This window comes from Pelodiscus sinensis, chromosome 5 (genome assembly GCF_052426305.1).
Source record: "Pelodiscus sinensis isolate ZL-2025 chromosome 5, ASM5242630v1, whole genome shotgun sequence".
Classification (NCBI taxonomy): Eukaryota; Metazoa; Chordata; order Testudines; family Trionychidae; genus Pelodiscus; species Pelodiscus sinensis.
Genome location: NC_143056.1, coordinates 42,695,397 through 42,719,883, shown reverse-complemented (window position 1 = coordinate 42,719,883; position 24,487 = coordinate 42,695,397). Strand labels below are relative to the sequence as shown.

The window sequence follows — 24,487 nt, the reverse complement described above, 5'->3', positions numbered from 1 at the left end:
CCTTCCTCACCCGGGAGGCTCAGGCTTCGCGGCCGGGGCTCTCTTGTCCCTTTAACCGGGTGGGGCTGCCCAGGGGAGGGGCGCATGCGCAGGGGGCGTCGCTCTAGCTCCGGGCATGGAGTGGAGCCGGCAGCGCTCGGGGGTGTGATCCCGGGGCAGCCGTCGTGGAGGTGCCGCTGGGGCTCCCGCGTGGCATCTGCGATCCCGGGACGGCTCCGGCCAGCAACCAGCCCCGGCGCGGGGGCTTCGTTCCTCCGCATGCAGCAGCTGCCGGAGCCCCCTGCCCGGCCGGCTCTCCTCGCTGCGGCAGCCAGGGGCCGCCGGGCCTTTGTCTCCTGCACCCCGGCCTCTGCCCGGCAGTCTCAGCAGGAGCCACTCGCGGGACAGCGTGCGCCTCCTCCGCTCCTCGTCCCCACGCAGGGGGCTGCAGCCTCGCTGGCCCTGGCCGCCGGCCCCTGTTGCATTGTGACCCCTCCTGAGCTCAGCAGCCCCAGCCGGAGCAGGCAGGAGTTGGACTGAAAGCAGAGGGGGCATCTGAGCATCCAGAGCTGCCCCAGGACGGCTCGCTCCGCCCGAGGAGAAAACAAAGGCTGGAGGCCTCATTGCCTTATTTCCTGGCCATTCGCTTCTGCTGGGTTTAATGGTCTTATTGTCTAAGGATGGCTGCAGTTTCCCCGCTCAGCATCTCTACCGGGTTAATTTTCCTCCACCAAGACGCTGTGAGTGGTAGGAGCCTATGAACAATCAGCTGCGCTCTGCCCTTGCCTCTTCGCTCCACCTAGGTGTAGCGCTTCATCGATCTGCTCCCACTGAGTGTAACTGGCAATCTCTAACTAGGTCAGCGAAGCCTGTCCCGTGTGGGCGGCCTGATCTGAATATACAGCCCCTTGCTGACTTTTTTGTAACCGGACCGTGTCAATGTTCTGAGCCCGTCCGGGTCTGCCTGCTTGACCGAGGGTGACCGTATATTTTAAAACGCCTCGTCTATGCTGTGTCTTCAGTGCCACTCCGCTTGCTTCGTCTGGGCCCTGCTTTGTCCTGAGGAAACCGCCTCCTGCTGGCTAAAATACACCTCGATAGTGCACTGTGCTTATGTCAATGAGCCACACCCTTTTCCCCTTAAAGGGCCTCTGCTCTCATGCTGCCATGTGCCGCTCTGTCTCTGGCAGACTGAGGGGGGGGGTGGGCATTGTGCTGTAGGCCACCGAGTTCCAAGGTGCAGGCTGGGATGCCGGGAGGCAAAATAGGAGGCAGTGGCGCTGCTGCCACCAGACGCCCTGAGGCCAATGAAGAGGCAACGCAGAGAGAGGAGGAGCAGGAAGATGATGGTGATGAAGATCTGCGAGACGGCGGAGTGCCTTTCTTTGTGAACCGAGGAGGGCTACCCATTGATGAGCCCACCTGGGAGAGAATGTGGAAACACGTGGCCAAGATCCACCCTGAGGGAGAAATGGTGGCACAAAGAATTCGAGGAGCCACCGACCTACCCAAGGTGAGAAGTCTTGAAAGAATTGATACTAATAAATGGCATGGCTTCAGCCAGAAACTGGGATTTGTTATATAACATGGAAATTCAGATCAGTAATCCTGGAGTGGGGGGTTTCATTCAATGAAATACATTCATAGGGTGTAAACTATTGGGATTTCACATCGCGGAAGACACACTCGCCTGCCCTGTTTGGGATTTGGGCTTAGATTTAATAGAGTTTTCCCATTTAACTGCTGTGGTGATATTTGTGGTGAAGCAAAAAGCCAGGTCCAGGATAAGCTGAGAGAAAAGGGGGGAAAGCCAGGATTCTGAGACAGAATACCCATCTGAGATTTAGTTTGTGAGGCAGCCTGCCTTGCTTAAAAGAGGAGGGTGACAGTGCTCCAGCTGCACTGCAAACATTGTGTATGGGCCTGAACACTCTGCTTGTAAAAGTTTGCAATTAAAAATCATCCAGAAGGGTAGCCTGCTAAGAGTACAAGGTGACTGACATGACCTATTGTAGGTGGCTAAGGAAACTCAGTACTGCATCTTGGGGAAAAGGAGAGCAAAGCAGGGATTTATGACTGAGATGGGGAAATACTTGAGATGTGGAGATTGAGTAGTAATTATAATGAACAAGCTATAGGCTATAAAAGGCAATGTGAAGTTTAACATGAGGAATAGTAATAGAGATATAGCCATGTTAGTCTGGTCTTGCTGAAACAAAAAGACAGGACTATGCAGCACTTTAAAGACTAACAAGATGGTTTATTAGGTGATGAGCTTTCGTGGGCCAGACCCACTTCTGGCCCACGAAAGCTCATCACCTAATAAACCATCTTGTTAGTCTTTAAAGTGCTGCATAGTCCTGTCTTTTGTTTTAACATGAGGAACAGTCTTCTCCACAAGGGGAATTCTTGCTAAGTGAAGTCACACTAGATGATCTCATGGCTTTTCTGGTCCTACTGTTCAGAATTCTATGAAAAGGGGAACCCAAGATCATGCAACTTAATCTTGATGGTGAGTCCTTTGTGTGTAGGCCCTGAAAGTTTTTGTAGATACTGCTATGTTTGTTTATGTATGGCTTCTGGCAAAAAATCTAGGGTATATTTAGATCCTCATATTGAAAGTGCTTCTTAAATATTCATTCTTATAACTATCCTTTATTTCCAATTTTACAAATATAGATGACTGAGTCAAAAAGATTAAGTGACTTTCCTAGGCTCGTCCAGGAAGTCTGTGGCAGAGCCAGTAAGGAAACTTAAGAGTTTAGGGGTCCAGTCCCCTTTTTTTGAATCATGAGACATACTCCAAATCTTGTTTCTCTTCTGTCTCCTAAGCATGGTCTGGATCAGAACTGGGGATGTCTTTGACTGAAATTTTATTGTCCTCTGCACAAAGCAAAATCAGCTGATTTGAGCAGGGGAAAAGAGGGAGGCATAAGGGAACAGACTCTGTGTAGCCTCCATTGCAATCATATTTCAAAGTATTCCTGCTAGTTTCCATTGTTAGAAGCAGCTGTATTCTGCACCATCAGTGCCAAGGGTCTACAGCCAGTGGAGGCAAGTGGCATGGGTCAAGCCTCTGTTTCTGGTACCTGCAGCACTATTGCATAGTAGTACAGTTTGTGCACTGTGTTCAAAACGCATTCTGTCCTCTGAACTCACTGCTTCAATCTCTCAGCATTTTACAGGGAATGCAGGGGAGAGAATGTGGTAGGAAGGATTGGGATAAGGAATGGAAAGAGCCCACTTTTGCCTGTGGTGATGTTCCCATATCTCAGAGCACCATTTATATTGGGATGTACAGAAACGGGTGTAGTTTCTTCGAAGAACTGATGCAACAGATTAGAATCCTGGCAATAATATTGCAGAGGAAAGTGTATATTGTACTTGCTCAGCAGGGCTGGCTCCTATGAAAAGCTGATGGCCTTTGGTTCCTGAGGCTGAATGGACCTTGAGAGGGATAAGGAGTTGCTGTAACTGATCAGCCCAGTGGCCTACCTAATCCAAAATCCAGTCTTGGATGAGTATCAGTAAAGTGGTGAAAACAGTGATATTGTTCCAAGCTCCATACCTTGAGACACTACAATGAGATGTACTTGCTTGCAGTATGTTGCACTACTGGTGATCTGCTGGAGCTTCTTTCTCCCACAGTGGCATGCTGAGTTCTGAGTCTTGTTAGAGAAAACGGTGTTACTCCAGTGAAAAAGATCTCATCACAGGCTGGTGTAGATTTTCAAAACATGATTCCCCTTTAACTGTCTTACATGACTTGATCAGTAGTGACATAGTTAACAGACATACTTACCCAGGAACCTACTCCTGCAGTAAACCCTGTTGCCAATTTGTCCACACATCTATACAAGCAGCACTATCACAGGACCTAACCACATAGAATCATAGAACCATAGAGCTGGAAGAGACCTCAGAAGGTCATCAAGTCCAGCCCCCTGCTCTAGGCAGGACCAATCCCAACTAAATCAACCCGGCCAGGGCTTTGTCAAGCCGAGATTTAAACACCTCGGCTGTGTCTAGACTGGCAAGTTTTTCTGCAAAATCAGATGATTTTGCGGAAAAACTTGCCAGCTGTCTACACTGGCCGTTTGAATTTCCACAAGAACACTGATGATCTCATGTAAGTTCGTCAGTGTTTTTGCGGAAATACTTTGCTGCTCCCGTTCAGTCAAAAGCCCTCTTGCGCAAATCATTTGCTCAAGAGGGCTAGTGTAAACAGCACAGAACTGTTTTCCGCAAAAAAGCCCCGATCGCGAAAATGGCGATCGGGGTTTTTTTGGCGGAAAACAGCGTCTAGATTGGCCATAGACGCTTTTCCGCAAAAAGTGCTTTTGTGGAAAAGCATCCTGCCAATCTAGACGTGTTTTTCCGAAAATGCTTTTAACGGAACTGGATGGAGACTCCACTACTTCCCTAGGTAACCCATTCCAGTGCTTCTCTACCCTCCTAGCGAAACAGTCTTTCCTAATATCCAACCTGGACCTCTCCCACCACAACTTGAGACCATTGCTCCTTGTTCTGCCATCTGTCACTACTGATAACAGCCTCTCTCTATCCTCTTTGGAACCTCCCTTCTTCAGGAAGTTAACGGCTGCTATCAAATCCCCCCTCACTCTTCGCTTCTGCAGACTAAACAGACCCAACTCCTTCAGCCTCTTCTCATAAGCCACAACATCAGAGGCTGCATATCCTCTAATGTGACATATTCCATCAAGTGCCAGCAATGCCCCTGTGCCATGTATATTGGCCAAACTGGACTGTCTCTGGCAAAGAATAAATGAACACATGTCCAATACCAGAAATGGTAATACACAGAAACCTATAGCAGTACATTTTAGCCTACTTGGGTACTCATTGATGGGTTTAAAAATAGCCATTCTTCTACAAGGAATTTCATAAACCAACTATAGAGAGTGCAGAATTGTCCATCATATGCAAATTTGACACTCTCTCTCGTGGCTTGAAGAAAGTTGTGAGGTGGATGGGCCATTATAAAACCTGCTTTCCTTACATTCAACACCCAATTGACATCAAAAACTAAGTATGCGACACTTCCAGCCTGCTCAATTGGCCTCGTTAAGCACTGGCACTACAATTAACATTTCCTCATCCCCTCTCTCAGATGAGCAGAATGGAGAGGAAAAAGGGGGATGCTCACAATTTATAATAGGAAATAAAAGGAAGTGGGTTTTGCCCATGAAAGCTCACGATTAATGTATGAAAGTCTCAAATAGTATGTCTACACTTGCACTCTCTTTCGAGAGAGGGATGCAAATGAAGGTATTTAAAATTGCAAATGAAGCCGTGATTTAAATATTCCGTGCTTCATTTTCATATTCACGTTATGGCGCTATTTCGAAAAAACAAACGCAGTTAAGACGCGGTTATTTCGAGAAAAAACCCTTCTCTCGAAATAACTGGTTTGAGGAATAAGGGTTATTTTGAGAAGGATTTTATCTTGAAATAACCGCGTCTTAACAGCATTTGTTATTTCGAAATAGTGCCATAACATGAATATGCAAATGAAGCACAGGATATTTAAATCCTGGCTTCATTTGCAATTTTAAATGTCTTCATTTGCATTACTCTCTTGAAAGAAGGTGCAAGTGTAGGCATACTGTAAGGTACTACAGAACTTTTTGTTGTTAAATTACAGACTAACACGGCTGCTCCTCTGAGTGAGTTAATAGTGACACTTACCTGGGTAAGCACCCATTAGTGTACAACATTTTTGTAGATCATATATCTGAGTTAATGCCTCAGTAAGATGAAAAGATAAACTGTTTTTTTAAGTCTTTAAAACACCACCTCTCTGAGGGAGCTCTATGCCTCTCTTCTGTCTGGTTTATTTTCATTCTGCATGGCTCATTTTAAGCATAAAAATCTCAGCTCTTCACCAGGCTCCCTTCCCAGGACAGGCTGTACTGATGGAATTGGGACTCAGTTGTGTCTGGCCGGAGTCCAGTGCAAAATCCCAGTGTGTATGAGTCTGGAAGTGCTGGGATGTAACCCAGACATGCACATAAGAGGAGACCGGAATGGGTAAGGTGCCCAACCTTGCAGGAGCATGTGTTCTAGTAACTGGAGTGGCAGGCCCCAGGAAACATGTGTTGTTATCCCACCAAATTGTTGGTGACCATGGGTAAGGTAATCCACCTCTATGTTCCCTTCCATGTTTACAGTACATTTGCATCCTCCTCCTTGAGGCCCACAAAGATATTTGTTTGCACTCTTTGGCCTACTCCAGCATCCTCCATGCACAGTTCTCAGTATTGTCATCTCTTCTCCGTTCAGCACAGAGATGAGGGGGACCAGTTTGGGCATCCTGATCAGATCTGAGAGCTAGAGTATAGCTTCATTACTTAAAGTGCTGCTTCTACATTAATTAGCTCCCCAGAGAAATGTGTTCCATTATTCTGTCTCAGAGATTGCATGTTCCTCACAAGGAAAGGGGATGTGAGGGTGAGCAACAGTTTCCAGTAGCAGAGAGAAAAGTAACTAAAAAGAGCCAGTAACTTGTGCTGTTAATATGCATCTGACTGGAATCCAGGAAGTAAATTTTTAGCTGCCTGCCTCTGAAAAAACACCCGACAGAAATCACCCGCTGAAGAAATGAGGTAAGTCTAAATGCTGAGCCTGCCCTGGTTTTATGACTTTCATTCGTTCTGCTTGGGAATAATTTCCTGTGACTCAGTATGTTAACTCATAGCTTCTAAACCAATTTAGTGTGCATTAGTTTCGAGACAGCCGAATTCCCTACATCATTCTCAAGGGGGCTAGGAGCGCAAACTGCTGGGGATCTTGCATCTCTCCTTCCCCTCCCTTGCAATGCTTCCTGCAAGGACAGGTTGCATGGAAGAAAATCAGGTTTCTGCGCATTCCCAGCAGGGGACTGAGGTGAGGTATCGACTCACAAAAGGCACTGAAGACAACAGATGGCACACTTCATTGGTTCTTATGTCCGGTCACAGTTCCTCTCCCCGAGAGGTGCTGGGAAATTGGCACCAGTCACAAAATGGCATCTTTATCAAACAATACAGAGAGAATATAAAGACCTAGAATATCTTACAGCTACCTGCTGTTGTGTAAATACTGTCGGTGCTTGGAGCTCCACGCAGCAAACTGCATCTAAGTCTACACTGGCACTTTACAGAACTGTAACTTTTTGGCTCAAGGGTGTAAAGCACCAATCTGAACCAGGCTACAGTGGTGAGAGCCATGCCCCTCGCGCTGTTAGCTACTCCCCCTCATGGAGGTGGTTTACATGGAGTACTGGGAGAGCTCTCTTCCAGCACTCATGGCATGGCTACGCTTTTGGCTTAAAGCACTACTGCAACTGTGCTTTAAACTTTTAACTATAGACAAAGCCATTCTTTCCCATCACACACTTGCAGACTAAATGGGTAGACAATATGAAATACAATGAAAAGACAGAGGGAGGGCTCTGTCTCTGATTGACTTTGTTAAGGGGTGAGTGGGTCAATTCGATTCTTCAGAGAACACATTGTTGTCAATCACCCCGACACAGAGTTTGGGGCTTTGAGGTTGAATCCATGAGCAAAAGGCATTAACTTTGCTTAGTAGACTTGGGGAAGCTGTGGCTAGGAATGTTAAATATCAGTTATTTGAATAGTGGATTAACCTCATGAATTCTTATTGGTTACTCAACTATTCTATAGTCCCCGAGGGTGGGGCTGGCGGCTAGTGTGCTCCAGCCCCACTCCCGAGGAGCACTCTGTGCTGCTGCTTCTGTATCAGAGGCAGCAGTATGGGGTGCCAGGTGGGAGCTGGTCCATGAGGGGAGTTTTAAAACTACCTCCCATCACAGACTGGCTGCCTGTTGCCCCACACTGCTGCCTCTGATACAGAGGCAGCAGCGTGGGGTGGCAGCAGCCCCTGTCTGGGCGAGGAAGGGGTCTAAGCTCCTGGACCCAGCATGAGCCAGAACTGAGCCAGGCTGCCTGCCCACCAGGCCCCTAATACACTTTAAATACAGAGCTGCAGCAGGGGTAGGTCCCATACCCGGCACAAGCCAGGACTGAACCGGGCTGCTGGCCAGCCTGCTAAAAAATTTACTGGGGGAGGGGTGTAGTCTATAGGATTAACTGATAAGCTTTTGCTTACTGGTAATTGACTATACTATTACATCCCTAGCTGTGGCACAGATTTCTCTGTTATAATCGCAACAAATCTATTTTTTCATGGTCAATGAGAGACCAAGTGTTTCCTTGGCCCTGTTTGTGAGTCCAGCTCTGTCTTTTGTTTTTGCTGGGCAGACAGGACCCTTCTCCTTTCTTAGGATAACTCTTATCAGCTGTCAAAGCTGTAAATGTTGACTTCCAAATAAACGGAAAGGAAAGCTTGGCTGGATCCAGGAGGCCAAGACTGCAGAATGAAGGCAATAGTCTGGGTAATATATTTGCAAATTCCAGTTGTGTAACTAAAAATCATAGAAGTCTAAAAATGGAAAAACCGTATTGTCTTATTCAGTCCACCCCCTGCCAATGTAAGTTCATTCCCAATTCTTTTCTAGTGTTCACAGTACCAAGAGTTGGGGTTTTCACCTCTTCCCTTAGAAGTCTGTTTCATGCCCTTATACGGTTTTCTGTTTCAGAATTTACTGAGCTTGTCTAAACTTTCAATCCATGCCCATCTTATACCCATGTACCACCCATCTTCCTCCTTTGTATGTATGCTCTTTAGATGTTTGTAGACTATTTTGTGTTCCTCTGTGGTTGTCACTTAAATAAGTTCTGCAGACTTTTTTTTTTTTAAGTTTTTCATTAAAAAAAAAAAAACAGTCCTTCCATATTCCTGCCAACTTTGTGTTGCTCTTCTCTGAATTTCCTCCAGCATGTCAACTTGAGGACAGAAGAAAAAGTGGCTGTCAATTCAAGGACTGTCTCGGGTGGACAGCTAAAGGGGATTAGTTTGTGGGGTGACAGAGGAATGCATTTTCTGTGGTGATGTGCCAAAGCTTTCGGCAAAAGGACTGGCAGGTTCAGGAAACATCTGCTCTGTGACTCACTCTGCTTTCCCCTGTTCAGATTCCTATACCGAGTGTGCCTGCGCTCCAGCCGTCCACCCCCATTCCTGAGCGCCTGGAAGCCATACAGCGCTACATCAAGGAGCTTCAGTATCCTTCATTGTTACCACAAACACCAGGGAATGATGATCCAAGAAGGGGAAGCAAGGAGACCTTCTCCTAGCTGACCATAAGAGAACAGCTGACTCTGCTTCAGCCAGAAGGGGAAATGAAACTTGTTTCCTAAAAGCAAGAAACTGAAGTTGAGAGTGAGTGGTTTTGCTGTTTCATTCTAATCCTACCCAATTGTGTTTCCTGTGGTTAATGCCTTTGCTCCAGCAACAGAATAGTGGCAGGGCCAAACTAAACGGTAATAGATTCTCCTTCAGCCACACACAGTGAATTCAAATACTGTAGGATATTTTGAAAGGAATAGTTAATTGAAGGCCCTGGTAGTTGCTGTGCCTGCCTAACCCTGCAGGGAGGGCCCGGGACAAATTAAAGCCTAGGATTAGAAAATGCTAATCTCTTCTGCCAAGATTGGGTGTACTGGGTTTGGGGAGCATGAGCTTTATGCTGAATCATTTTACTGGGTGCGCTCTGCTCTGTAAGTGGCCAGAACATGATAGTCACTCCTGCTTTGGATGGTCAGGTGGATGATTAGCGTCTAAGCATGGCCTGAGAATAATACTCCTACATGCCCCCGTGCTCTGTGTGCTGGGGTGATGTGAGGATGAGGCCATGTGCAACACAAGTGCATTTTTACCTTGCTGATGGGATATGGAGCTGACTCGAGGGAAGGGAGTATGTCAGCACCTTTTTGCTAATCTTGGGGTTGGGCTGCTTTTAGGATATGTCACAGCCAGCATCAAAGCAAGGTAGCCTTGGCATTATTAGACTGGTCATAATCCCCTGCAGGCAGCAGCAAGAGAGGGTTTGTTTCAACCTCAAAACTTATGCTGCTGGATAGGAGGCTGACGCAAAAATGTGCTGTCAATAAATAGGTACACTTGGGACTAGGGAGGGAAATATATTGTCACTCTGTTTCCTTCCTCCCCCAAACCAAAGAATGCAAATGGGAGGCACAGCCAAATGGAAATCTTTCTCTTTGTGGGTATTTTGCTTGCTGGATCCTGAGGTCCCTGGGAGGACAGTAAAGGCTACGTCTACACTACACATTTTTGCCGCATAAAATATGCTAATGAGGGACTCAGCATATTTTCTGTCATTTCTTTTTGTGCAAGGGGTTTTTGCGCAGAAAGAAGCAGTGTAGCTGCTTCCATTTTGTGCAAAAACCCTTTGAGGCATAAGGATCTTGTGCAAAATGGGAGGGTTTGCACAAAATGGAAGCAGCTACACTGTTTCTTTTTGTGCTAAAACCGCTTGCGCAAAAAGAAATGGCAGAAAATATGCTAATGAGATCTCAATTTATGCTGAGTCCCTCGTTGGCATATTTTCTACTACAAAAATGAGTAGTGTAGGCGTAACCTAATCGATACCTTGATGGCACAAAAAGATTCCTCCAGGCAGATTGCAGTATGTGGGCAACTCTGGCTTCTCAGCTCTATTCTAGTCTGCATGGCCCCTTAACTTTTTTCCTCCAGGTACAATCACACTGGGACACAGTTCTTTGAAATTAAGAAGAGCAGACCTCTGACCGGGTAAGTACTGTCAGCCTTTCCCACATCGGGAACATGCCTCCTCTAATACCTAGTAACCCTGAGTGTGGCCAAGAGTACTGACTGGATTGGTTGCCAAGAGTTAGTAAACTACCTATTAGCCAGAGACATCCTGACTCTGAGCACATCTAATTTGTAATCTAGATTGGGAGTGGGCAATAATTTTGATGGGGGGGGCACTCAAAAAACTTGGTAAGTGCTCAAGAACCAGACTCTTCCATGATATTAATGAAGGAGGTACAGTGTTTGGGTGTAGAAGGGAGCTCAGGGTAAGAGATTGGAGTGCGGGAGAGGGTGTGGTATGTGGGAGGGAGTTGAGAAGAGGTGAGGGATTGGGACCTGGGGCAGGGGATTAAGGTGCAGGAGGGGATGCAGGTATCGGTATAGGAGAGGATCCTGGAGGAGGGACGTTGGAGGGAGAGCAGGATCTGGGAGGGGGTTGTGACCTGGGGCAGGGGTGCAGGAGGAAGTGCAGGAGTTTGGGTTGTGATCTGGGGCAGAGGATTGGGTGCAGAGTCCGGGAGGGGGTATGGAAGCAGGAGTGCAGAGTAAGGATGTTAAAATGCAGTTAATTGACTAGTCAACTAGTCGATAGGCACTTCCGCATTCCAACTTTGCAATGTACAAGAGCCCCTCTTGTACATTTCAAAGGAGGAATGCAGAACTCCGCATACAGCCAGTGGGAAGTCCCGCTGACTCCAGGCTGCACTCAGGTGCCTGCTTTGAAATGCACAAGAGTCCCCAGCGGAGGCTCTTGTGCATTTCAAAGCCATGGAGCCGGGGGTCAGCTGGGGAGTGCCCAGCTGACCCTGGGTTCCACATCGCATTTCCCTGGAGTCCTCAGCTGACCCCGTTTCTGCTGCTGTGGGGAACCCAGCATTAGCTGGGACTTGCCAGCTGGGCCTGGGTTCCACTGCCTCTTTAAAATGGGCAGAGGCGGCAGTTTCAAAGGGGAAGCCTCTGCCCATTTTAAAGGGGCAGTGGAGCCTGGGATTAGCTGAGGAGTCCCAGCTGACTCCTGGCTCCACGGCTACCCCTTAGAAAGGTGCACAGGCAGCATTTTAAAGGCATTACCACCGCACAGCTGATTCACAGATCAGCTGTGCAGTGGCTGCCCCTTTCAAAAGCTGCTGGGGGGTTTCAAAGTGGCAATGCCACTGTGCAGCGGTGCCACTTTGAAGCACCCCTCCCCCCTCCTTTGCTGCCTCTTTAAAATATTTTATAGAGGCTGCAAAGGGGAGAGATATCAACTAGACAAAATACTATCTGATAAGCACTTGCTTATCAGATAGTCGACTAGTCTTTTACATCCTTAGTGCAGAGGGTTAGGGTTGTGACCTGGACAAGAGTGCAGGAGGGGAAGAAGAGGATTGGTGTATGATATGATGGGTGGGATGCCAGGAGCAGGCCCTACCAGGAGGCACTTGCCTAGATGGCTTCTGGCCAGTAGCCCAGGAGGTCCCTCAGGCCTGCCAATCCCTGCACACTGCTCAAAGCGACTGACTGTGGGGACCATGTGCTTCTCTGAGTTCCATGCACCCAGAGGGCACTTTGCATACTGCCTGTGCTGCAGACACAGCCTACGAAGCTCCCATTGGCTAGTTTCTGGCCAGTGGGAGCTGCAAGATTGTGGTGGGGGCAGCATGTGAAGCCTTTCTCCCCTCCGAACCCTCCCTCCCACCCACCCAGGGGCTCGCAGCACACTGAGCATATGGTCCCTGCAGCTGGCCACTTTGAGTGGCATGCAGAGGCAGGGAGTCTACCTTAGGTTCACGCTGGGCTGCAGGCCAGATCCAGTAGCTTGACAGGCTAGATCCAGCCTGCCCTGCTCTAGATCATGGACTTTGAGGGATTGTGTGTAAAGTAAAGCTTTAAGTTCTCAAAGGCCACACATCTCTGCAATTGTGTGTGTGTGTGTGTGTGTGTGTGTGTGTTGTGATTGACACTTTTTATAAAGAGAAACAATGTGTGGGGAAGGACAAGAAGGTAGTGGTGGTGGACATGCCACACTAGTGTGCCTTGTGAGCCCCATAACATACACACAGGAAGAAATCAATCATCTTTGTGCAACTAGGTTCCACGTGCACAAGTAGGGACCTCTTAGTCTGCCAACCAAACCCTTGTGCCCACATTAACGCTGCTGGCCCAAGCCATCAGGCATGAGTGAATATTTGGGCTTTCCACACACCTTATGATATGATCAGGGCAGAATATGCTCTGCAGCCTGTGACCAATGCAGGGAGACTAGGACTGATTGGTGCTTCTGCAAGCCTCTTCCCTGCCCCCACATTTGGGAAAGAAAGTGTCTCTGGAACTTGGCCTCTTGCCTCAGGCAGCTTATCTTGGTTGGATGAATATAATCTAGAGGAACTGCATTGAGATGAAAGGGAATGTTTCCAGACTTGCTGAGAGTAGAGTCTGACAGAGTGGATCCTGTTTGGCTCAATGAGAGGAAATGTCACAGCAGCAGTGTGGAAAGGGAATGGCAAAAGACTAAATCTGAATTCCTAAAAGGCTTTTTCCGCTCCTATCTGCCTTAATAGTCTTCCTCTCTCCTTGCAACCTGCCCTGCATACACGCCATCCGGTGACTGAATTCACCAACCCTGGTCAATGCCAACCCCTTTAATTCTCCTCCTCTGTCTCTCCGTCTTGTGCTGTCTAACAGGCTGATGGACCTGGCCAAAGAAATGACCAAAGAGGCCCTGCCAATCAAATGCCTGGAAGCTGTGATCCTGGGAATGTATCCTTTCCCCTTTAAAATGTGCATGTGTGCCTGCCCTAATGCATTCTCCCTCTGTAGAGCCTTGCAAATCTGGGGATATCCACTTTATATCAGATGCGGATATCTGTGGACCATGTTTGCGGAACATGGATTGGATGTGGTTATAAATGTTGTATCCATGCAGAGCTCTACTCCCCATGTTCCCTTAGGTCCCTCTCATGCTGCTAGTGCATTGCAAGGAGCTAATCAGAGAACCTGAGTATTGGAGCTAGTTTTTCAGAGCCTCTTCTCCCCCACACCATAGAATTGAGTGTTTATTCCTTTTTGACATAACTGGGGAAGAGAGAGGAAGAGAACGTGGTGATTAAACAGAAAGGAAATAGCATCAGGTCAAGCTCTGTTGCCTGGTGGGGATGTTTCACTCACTATACATCACCTTGCATTTTCTTTGCAGTGCAGGCAGACATGGAAGGGAACCTGTCAGACTGTCCCTTGGGTAATGCTTGTTTTCAGTCTTGGACTTGTGACAGTCCCTCCATACACACAAGTCCTGGGAAGCACACCTCCTCTGGGACCTACCAGGCTAAGTCCAACTGGGGCCACATCTCTCTCTCTTTTTTAAGGGTTGCCTCAGTGATGAGGAAACATTAGAAAGCTAAGTTAACTGGCCTGTGAGTTTTGGAAAGTTAGTTGTCTTCAGATGCTGGTCTGAAATGCCAGTCTGAGGACCTCAGTGGCTCAGGAGAACGGGTTGCATTTTACTTGTAGGGCACCAGGTCCAGTTCCTCCTAGGTTGATAGTGATGGTCAATTTAACTAAATTGTCTGGTGGCCTCTGTGTGAAATTAAATGGTGGCCTGCTTCCCCCCAGTTCCTACCAGGACAGGTGTACACACCACAAAACTGCCATTATAACTGGCTGCCTTTTGTGGGCAGTTCTGTTTTGGAAAGTGAGGTCCAAGAAATCCCTCTGATCCTAGAACACACGAGGTATCTTGTGGTGGGCAGGAGCTGTATCTGCTCTGGGAATAGACAGGATTTGGTCTCCAGGGCTGTCAATTAGGTCCTTATCCCCAGCAGTAAATCTTCTTTCCAGTCTAGGCTGGTTGAGATGTTTGTGGGGGATGGGGTGTAAGAATCTTACTCCTTTTCTTGGCATCACCAGTTGTTTCCTGAACGGGGCCAGTTACCTCACCAACAACATGCCCACACTGGAGCGTTTCCCGATCAGCTTCAAAACTCACTTCTCAGGGAACTACTTCCGCCACATTGTGCTGGGAGTGAACTTTGGGGGCCGCTATGGGGCACTGGGCATCAGCCGGCGTGAGGAGCTCATGTACAAGGCACCCACCTTCCGCACGCTGAGTGAGCTGATCTTCGACTATGAGGAGGCGTACCACCGCTGCTGGCATGTCCTCAAAAAAGTGAAGCTGGGTCATTGTGTGTCCCATGACCCACACAGCGTGGAGCAGATTGAGTGGAAGCATTCCATCCTGGATGTGGAGAAGCTGGGCCGTGAGGACTTCCGTAAAGAGCTCGAGAGACATGCCCGAGACATGAGGTTAAAGGTGAGAAGGTGGGAAGTGCTGGGGAGATCTGCCTGCTGCTGCGGGAGGCTGCAGGTGTGAATTTTGTTCTTGGTGCCCAAGCTCTAACTAGATCCTGACACAAGTATGCCGGAGGTAACAGATCCTGCTGAGGGGTGAGGGAAGAGAGGCAGGGAGGCGCAGTAAGGAGGGGAAGGATTCTTCTCTTCTTTCTGCAGACCTTGGTCCCAATGGGGTGTAAACCCCTCTCTGTTTGGTGGGTGTACATGCTGTGTATCAGGGTGCAGCTCTTGTCCAGGAGCTGGGAATCTGAATCCTATGCCTTCAGGTATGCCTTCTGGGCATGGGACTGATAGCCAAGGTACACACTTGCTCAGAAGATCTGGGTGGAGAGATGTGCTTGAGATTCTCTCTGAAGGCAGAGTACAGTACAGGAGAGCTACTTAATGCCTATCACTGCCTTGAATTTTTTTCATCTCGCTTTCACCCCTTCCTAGAGAATGAATTACCTTGGGCCTTGTGTTCTCCAGCCACTGCTGGCCCTGGTTCCTCTCCCATTTCACCTGTTGTTTTCCTCCTGCAGATTGGCAAAGGAACAGGGCCACCATCTCCCACCAAGGATAGGAGGAAAGATGTGTCCTCTCCACAGCGGAGCCAGTCTAGTCCACATCGCCGCAACAGCCGTGGGGAGAGACGGTGAGTGGGGTTGGTGAATGGCTTTTTGGAGGATCTTCTCAATCATGCAATAGGATTTCCTTCCATACCTTCCCATTCTTGGATAAAGTAGATTTCTGAGAACTCTCTTGGTGTGGCCCATAAGGGGATATGTGTCTCAGCTGCATTGGAGCTCTCCTGTCCTGTCTCTTTGCCTGTCAGCTCTGTCACTGCTTTCTCCTAAGTGAGTTGCTGCCTTCCCACTTTCAAACTATAGTTGGAATTTGGGGTTGGCCGCAGGTAGAGGAGAGTTGCCCATCTAATGTGGATTGGGTCACATGTGATGCCCAAAGAGACGTCTGAACCTTTATCGTTGGTCAGTGAGAAATGATGTGCCTTTGACCCTGCTTTCAGGCTTACCCCAAATCTATTTTCCCAGTAAAGTATCTCAAGAGGAGGTGCCAGGATTCCCACTCTGTATTCCATTCACTTGAGGATGTTGGCCAGGTGAAGAGCTCACCTCCTCCCCCTGTCATGCAAGCAGTAGGGGATGAAATGCCTCTTCTCATGCTGGCACCTCTCACTCTGTGTGGCTGCCCTGTCAGAGGAGAAGTTGAGATCACCTCTGAATATCTGCTTCCCTCTTTCTTCACAGGCTGTCAGGCGAGAAGAAGCCTGCTGAATCCAAAGCCATGCCAGACCTCAATGGGTATCAAATCCGGGTGTGAACAGGTGCGCCTTGTGTGCCTGGTGCCATGGACCCTGCTGGCCACACTTGAGACCAGGATCCACCTGTAGCAAGCTTAATATGGGGAAGTAGGAGTGGAGAGCTGGTCTTCCAAGGTACTTCTATCAGGCCTACCCCAGAGCTATCTCCTGGGCATCAGATGAGTTGCCTGCCTGTCTTCTCCAGAATAGCACTTTTTAATTCAACAAAACAAGTTTTTAAGAGAACAGATATGCCAGTTGATGGAAAGGTCCTGCAAGGTGCTTGAGAAGGCTCCTATTGCAACATGGTGAGAGATGGAGCTAGTGAGGCCATCAGAGCTCAGGCTTTGCATGGAATCCTTTGGGCTGACAAAAGACAAGTGGGGTATTTTCTCAACAGTGCCTCTTCCTCTTCTGTGATGAAGGTCTCAAGCCACCACAAAGCCCCTGGGCTTGAAGGAGGGGAGGATATTGGAATGGGAAGCCCCCTGCCTCTGGTGGAGGAAGGATTTCTGGTTTTGTAACTTGTGTATTTTTCTACTGTCATTCTTGTTGGGGAGGAAGTGAGTGAAATGCACGATCACCTTCCCCATCCCTTGTGCCCATAGGGATGAGGAATAAGGCCTGGAATCATTAACACTTGCATTGCTAATGACAATGCAGCCTGCCAGTGGTGTTGAGGTCCTCTTATGTGGTTAATTTACCACTGTAACATTTCATCTGGTCTGCAATATATCCCCCGGTATCTCATTGTCGCTGAGGGGGGTGAGTGTTTCTCTGTTCCTGTGAGTTGATGTGGATGTTTCCCTTCATGACAGTCTGATCAGGAAATAGACTGCTGGACAGCTCTCTGTGGTGATGGGTGTTAAGCCAATAGGATGGTTGGAAATTGTGCCTTCCCCACTCCCGTCTCAGCAGTGGTCACTGGAAGTTGCAGGGAAAGCTTTGGCCACTGAGGTGCAAGATCCACTAGAAAGCAAGTGATTCTGATGCACATGAGCATATTTCTGTGCAGAAAAGAAAAAAGCTTCACTTTGTCCTTTCTGAATTATAGCATTTAATCTCCTGGGGGGCCTCTTCCTTCCCATCCTGCTTAACTCTGGAATATTCAAGGCACTATTGCTTCAAATTCCCTTTAGCTCTTGTGCTTATGAAACTACTACTGTGACACCTTGCACGTGCCCCTTACAGAACTGAGTTCCACTTTTACAAAAGAGCTCCCTTTCCTGGATGCTCAGATTCATGCAGGCTCCAATACACTCTGCTCAAAGAGCCAGTGTGCTGACGAAACCTTACACAAAATAAGATGGCAAGTTGTGGTCCTGTTGTTGGCCTATTCACCCCCACTCCTTTTCTACATCCACAGCTGGCCAATGCCTGTTGGAGTGCCCCTAAAACTGAGGCATACTGCCTTTAGGAACACACAGGGCACTGTCACAGCAAATTCTCTGAGGTACTCTGTCAGGATGCTTTCAGGTGACAAATGCTAGTGGGTGATACGGTGGGGAAATGTTTCTCAGGGTGATATCAGATGGGGTGCTGCGCTGTTGCTGTAGGACAACACCTGCCAACCCAATCAAGATTGAAATGTCTTTGGAGAATCTTGCTCCCAGGTATTCCATTTCTCTTCACTCTTCAGTCTAACCTATTTTGACTGCAGCAGACTATCTTAGTCCTAGGAGCAGGGAGCACAACTGTGTGCTTCTCCTCCTCCTGTTTTGTTTTTCCCTGACAGGGTATTTTACAGCACTGTTAATGATTACCATTCTCCAGCAAGAGGGGCTGGCCCTTACACTTAACTAAAGCCTTGGCAGCTCACAACATTTCCATTCAACCGAGAGACACAGCTAAACAGTTCAGAAGTGAGGAGCCATTGGCAGGTGTGTGTGTTTGGGGCCCAGGACTTGGCATGCCAGGGGTGCTGCAGCTCATGGCAGAATTGATTCACAGCAGTAAGGGAAGTAAGAGCATTAGGGGATCAAGCCTGAGGTATGCTGAGATAGCTAGAAGCTGTTGAAATGTTTAACTTTATGTCCAGTTTCCCTCCAAAAACGTCTAAACATATATGGACTGTGGCAGTATCCAAATTGTGTTGGAACATTCTGTATTCTTTCCTGCCTGAATACGTGTTGGAAGCATGGTTCAGACTATAACTATGGTAGGTAAGTGGGCATTCTGGCATACTATGGGTGGACTGCAGCTATTTTGGTAGTGTTAAATAGGGCCTTACATCAAGTAATAGCATGCACTGCTCTTATGTCAGTTAAAACAGTATTGACCCTTAAAGTGCTGTTCCAGAAGGCTCTCACTGGCCCCTTAATAGGTATCTAATCACAGTGTTTCACTAACAGTTATTCTGTGCCTCTCTCTGCAGTTTGCCAGTCTAAGCTCCTTTTTTGCTGTCCTTTCTGCAGTATGGTACGTAACCAGGAAAAAAGATTGTATAGGGAAGTCGCATAATTTACTGGCTACTCAGAACTGCAGACTAATTCTGAAGAATTTAACAAGTGACACAGGTACCAGTCTCCAGAACATAAATCATGATTGGAATAGGAGGACTGGAACTGGAGTCTCCTGCCTGTGTTCCCTGATCACTGAAGTCCTGAGTCATTTCCCCTCACTTTGTTCCAGTGACTGTTTTTAAGTATTTAATCACTTTCAAGAGAAGAAGAAAAGAGGCCCAAATCAGAACATGCCTGATTAGACCCGTACCTCTGAGAAGAGGAAGCCTCTGTTCACACTAGGGGATGGGAGAGAGGTTTTGGAGCAGGAGGTGGAATTGAACCTGGATCTCTCACATCTTGACTCCAGCTCCTGCCATTTTGTGTGGAACAAGGCAAGTGCTTAACTAATTTCCTTAAATGCCTTAGGGGCTGAGTGACTCCAGGAAGCTAATTCTCATTTGTGGATAACTAAGTGGAGCTTGGCTATTTCTGAGAGAAGTGAGGTTTACCACATACCTCAAGCTGAAGTGGCTTCCAACCTAGCACACTAACTCTTGTGGATTGCGTCCTAAGGCCCCTATTTCTCCCCATTCATTTTGAGAGTCTAGGTGCCTAACTTGGCTTTGTGCATCACTGTGGTATGCCTTGGATTTTTTTCTCTAGATACCTAAAAGTTGATTACTGTGACTGAGTAGGATGTCCCCTTCATAGATTGCACCCTTCCTTCTCTGTAGATGGACAGAAGAGTGCAATTGAGAAGAGTCAGCATTTAATGATGCTGAACAGGGAAGGACAAGCTCAGTGGCTCTAAAAGATCATTGGTATAGAATAGATGAAGCAAATACTTTGTCCCATCCTGTAATTCAAGCTGTGTGGCTTGTTTATACAGAGTGAAATTGAGACCATAGTATAGAATTCTGAATGAATGACAGCTAGATGTTTTTCAAGGTCTCTTAGAACTCATCTTTCAGTGCATTCACTAGCTGGGGCCAGACATGAATATCCTCTTTCAAAGTGTAGCTGCATGATTACATGTATTAGAAGGGTTTAAATTCTTCTGAAGCATTTGTTGCTGACCACTTTTCAAGACTAGTAAAGAAGTAGATGTTGTATTGGTTTGTTCCTATGCGAATCCACAGTGCATGTGGTCTACATACTTTCACAGATGTGCTGCTTATATCTCAACAGTAATTGTCTGCCTGCCTTCCTTATTCCTCTCATAAATGATAGGCTCTATCAGCAGCTTCACGCATTTGTAACAGCTGCTGTTCTTAGGCAGGCTCTGGGAGAGAAACCCCCAGGCTGAAGGAAAAGCCCTCCTATACCAGTTACAGAAATTGTGACAGATTCCGCACCCAAGTCCTCTTCTGGGAACAGTGATTGGAGACTAGAGAGAATACTATCTACATGCGTTCCCCCAAGGGACTGTTTTCCAGGACTGAGATGCCTTTTATGGATGCAGCAGTGTAAAAATGTGTGGTGGTCTCATGGATGGTCCAAGCCACAAAAGCTGGAATCGTACTGCAGATCATCATGATCACAGCTGATTACGGCAGTGGTCAAGTTCCTCTGTTGGCAAAGGGTGAATGAACTCATAAGACTGTCTGTCTGTATCTTCCACAAGCTTCTTCAGTGAAGTAACCCTAGTTGAGGACTACCTGAGGGCTCTTCCATTGTTCTCTTGCAGCCTACATCCTGGATTTGGGACCACCAATTTAGAGCTCTTGTATCTCTCTCCTAGGGCGGTGCAGGGAGATTGACTATATTCACCATGAAAGAGCAAAACGTGGAGAAAAAATTATTTCCAAACGAGCTAGTTCAGTATAAATCCCACCTTCCCTGCCACTTCAGTGGCCACTGTAGCAGAGGGCAGGAGATTGGTGCCCCAGAGCAAAAAGCATTGGTGGAGTCCAGCCACTGCCATGAGACACCATGGGAACATAGATTCATTACCTTCATTCACTAGTTAAGTAGTAGTGCTGGCTATCTTGTTCCTCTGCCCATGCTACTCACTGTAGTCTGTTTCCTAGTCTGTTAGACACAAAGATGGAACCATGTTGTAGCTTAAGGCTGATGCTGGTCCTCTCACTGTATCCCAAACCTCTCTAAGAACATGAGTTTAAAGCTATTAGGAATGAAAAAGGCAGTGGGCCTGGGCCTATCCATAATACTTCGGTTTCCAGAGCAAAACATGTACCATGTAAAGTGCAGGGCAGAGGGGTTTGTCCAGCACTAGTTTAGAGTCCTTTTAATAAGATCTTATAAAAACATCACTAGTAGGCAATGTTCCCTCTAATTTTTTACATCAATGCATGGAATGAATTTTACTCTGTGTGGAAGTTATGTGGGGCAGGGCGTGGGGGGTGGGCAGTGAGTGTTGTGGCTGGGGGTGTGAGTCTTCAGAAACTCTATCCAAATTCCTTGTCTCCAGACCATCTTATGCAGGTCAGTAAGTTTGGTCATCTCTGATATATGTGGTCAACCAGGGCTTCAGAGTGAGTGCCTTTAGTGAACTCCTATTGGCCAGACCACTTTCAAATATGAATGCTAGGTTCAAAATACAGCTCTGAAACTTCTATGGTGCTGGTGTAGACAGAGCCTCTTGTTCCACACTCGTCAGCAACTTAATTCTACAACTGTCTTAAAATGAATGAAGCAGTGAGTCAAGACCAAGGGATGCCTTCTCTGGGGTACCCTGGCATGGTACAAATATACCAGGCTGACAGCTGAAAAGGTAGGTTTGGGTCTCCATTAAGATCTGTGCAATAGTCTAGACTCCATTGTTGCTCTGAAACCACTCTGCTGTGGCTTACTGTATTTAATGATATGCCACAGCTAGGGGGCGTCATGCTTTCTATTCTGGTGCAATTATCCTACCCCTTGTAATGCTCATTTTGTATGCACTGCACACCTCTATAGTGTACTCTATAACTTGCCAGTTAGAGTAGATGTCTTCAGAGCCTTGTCCAGAATGTAGTTTGTGGAGAAGGCGAGGTAAGTTATTTGCTGTGCTGCTGTTACTAGAGTTGCTTTTTGTGAAGTGTTGCCATGGTATTGCAGGTAAAATCCAGGCTCTGACCTCCTGAGTTACCTAAAAGCCAAGTTCACACATGGTATGGTATAAACTAGAAATATGTTCCAAAAATAGTCACTTACAAAGGCCAAGAAACCACAGGGTAGAAAAGAATCCTACACTGCTAATGAGCAAAAGCTTGGACTAGATAGGCAGTAGTAGGCCTGAACCAACTGCAGAGGCTCTTGCTACTGACATGGGCCAGCTGCTTTAGGTATTGTTCCTGTGATTGAAGTACCCAGTGGATAATTGTAAACCAAGAATGCTTTTCCTCCCTGTGTCTTACTAGTGAGTCTACTTGGTTGAAACACCACCATCTGCTCTAATTGTCTTTGCACTGTTGGCATCTCTAATATATAGAATCTGCATAGGAGGGAACCAGTGATCCAACTGAAGTCAGCAGTTCTTGCTTGGCTCCTGCTCTGCCAAAACAAGGTGGAGTCTGTCTGTATGCAGCCAAGCTGTGCTCCTCAGGAAGTTTAAAATACTTGCTGGTCTCCTCAACAGATGTTTATTCATATCACAACCACTCTCCCTTGGAGTGGTACCTAGACACTGTCTGCTCAGGAGCAAACCAGCTTAGGCCAAGAAGGCAATTGAATCTCCTATACCTCTGCAGAGCAGAGTTTTCCCTCCAGCCTCCAGGTCAGGGCTGAGATGGTGCTAGTGGGACTTGTGTAGTCCCTTCCATGCACATCAGTATTTATCCTGTTTCTGTTACTATATGGTGCAGCAGACCCATTTACATTTTATCACTGATACAACTCTAACCAAGAAATGAAGGGTTTCTTTCATTATGGACTGTTTTAAATGTTTTTGTAATTACCTAGTTGTGGGTCTGTTTTTCTGTAAACACAAACTGTCTCTAGATTTAGTTCTTACTGCACCTGTGTATCATCAGTATTTCCTCCTTTCTCATTAGGAAATAAAGTTCTGGTCTGCACAGCTCTTGCCTGGTGCAGAGAATTTAAAAAAAGCAGAGTCTGTGTTTCATTGTTGCTGATCAGTAAAACCACTGCACAGATGCTGTTTAACATGTGCTAGATTAGGATGCAACATAAAAACGGCCATACTGGGTCAGACCAAAAGTCCATCTAACCCAGTATCCTGTCTTCTGACAGTGGCCAATGCCAGATACCTGTTCACTTCCTCTGGGGTAATCAAGTGATCCCTCTCCTGTCATCCATTTCCAGCCCCTGACAGAGGCTAGGGACACCATTCCTACCCATTCTAATAAGTTTTTATGGACCTAACCTCCATGAATTTATCTAGTTCTTTTTTTAACCCTGTTAAGTCCTGATCTTCACAACATCCTCTGGCAAGAAGTTCCACAGGCTGACTGCACTGAGTGAAGAAAAACTTCCTTTTGTTTTTAAACCTGCTACCTATTTAATTTCATGTGGTGACCTGCTAGTTCTTAGGGAAACAAGTAAATAATTTTCCTTTATTCATTTTCTCCATAGCTGTCATTTTATAGACCTCTATCATATACTCCCCCCCCTTAGTCTCCACTTTTCTAAGGTGAAATGGGTCCCACTCTTTTTTATATCTCTTCATATAGTACCTGTTACAAACCCCCTAATCATGTTAGCCTTTTCTGAATCTTTCCCAAGGCCAATATATCTTTTTTGACATGAGCCAACCACATCCATATATAGTATTCAATATGTAGGCATACCATGGACTTATATAGAGGCAATAAGATATTCATGGTTTTATTCTCTATCCCTTTTTATTATTACTAAAAGGGAATAAATAGAGGTGGCTTTCATAGGGAAGGTGAAAGAGTCCTAGACCATCCCTCTCATTCATCATCTGGGTTGGTCAATATGCCCATGCTAGCCGAAGCCATTCAGAGAGCAGGAATGAAATATATGGCTTCCTGCCTCCAGCAGAATGGAGCTAAGCAGCCAGGCTCCCTTCATACTGCTAATCAAGCTGAGGCAAACTTCAAGATGATGTGGTGATCCAAGAAGTGCTGTGGGCTGGAAGCAGAACTCTCCTCCTGTTAGTCAGACAGGCCTACCTTCAGTAGATGATCCAGCTGTCCTTACAAGAGCAACGGATCCTAACCAAACTATGAGTTAACTCATAGTCCAAGGCTCTGCAAAGCATATGTCCTCGGCAGCTCAGTCCCTCTGGTGATTCTTTCTTAGAGCACAAAGTAGCCTAATAAGGAAAGGCAGCTGTAGAACTGTCTTCTCTCCATGAGGGAAGATTCATCTTTATTTAATAAGTCTCCTACAAAGCATATTGCTTAACTGTAGAGGGCTGAATCGCAGCAGCACATGGAGATGTTAAGGCTTAGAGCTGGCACATGTGAAAGGGAGCAATGCCATATGAGGCCTTCCTGTCTTGTGATGAGAAGGGAAATATGGAACTTGAAACGGTCCCTCTGAGCAGCAATAAGGTCTGCATCAAAAGGAAGCCATACTACAATATTAAAGTAACAGTAAAAAGCCCCCTACTAAGCAATGGCTGTCCCCCTCATCCCTAAGGTGATCTCACTGTAAATCTTCAGGCCCATGTTTTTAGCAGGCAAGAGGTTTGTAGCTAAAGCTCTTCACGGAAACACAATTTTTATCTGCAACCATGGTCCGTGGATATCCACATCTGTGGATTTGCTGTGCTGTGCTTATGGGAAAT

At 46.9% G+C, this 24,487-nt stretch overlaps 1 protein-coding gene and 1 long non-coding RNA gene across 2 annotated transcripts in view; one reads left to right on the top strand and one right to left on the bottom strand.

Annotated features, from left to right (window-relative positions):
• LOC112544898 (uncharacterized) overlaps positions 1–147 on the bottom strand; it is a 197,272-nt gene extending 197,125 nt beyond the window's left edge. The window contains exon 1 of the long non-coding RNA XR_016349618.1: positions 11–147. This is a non-coding gene — a long non-coding RNA (uncharacterized LOC112544898). The remainder of the gene's footprint in view (positions 1–10) is intronic.
• On the top strand, positions 101–19,121 carry VASH1 (vasohibin 1). Its single transcript, XM_014570814.3, has 7 exons — positions 101–1,492; positions 9,036–9,124; positions 10,618–10,674; positions 13,360–13,434; positions 14,602–14,983; positions 15,546–15,658; positions 16,272–19,121. Exons 1-7 carry the CDS (start codon positions 1,229–1,231, stop codon positions 16,342–16,344), a joined length of 1,053 nt encoding a protein of 350 aa, XP_014426300.1. The 5' UTR covers positions 101–1,228; the 3' UTR covers positions 16,345–19,121.
• Positions 19,122–24,487: the final 5,366 nt, after the last annotated feature.

Coding starts and splice junctions, on each gene's coding strand:
- VASH1 (XM_014570814.3), top strand. CDS start 1,229: ATGCCGGGAGGCAAAATAGGAGGCAGTGGCGCTGCTGCCACCAGACGC. Junction 1,493..9,035: donor GAGCCACCGACCTACCCAAG/GTGAGAAGTCTT, acceptor TCCCCTGTTCAG/ATTCCTATACCGAGTGTGCC. Junction 15,659..16,271: donor AACAGCCGTGGGGAGAGACG/GTGAGTGGGGTT, acceptor CTTTCTTCACAG/GCTGTCAGGCGAGAAGAAGC.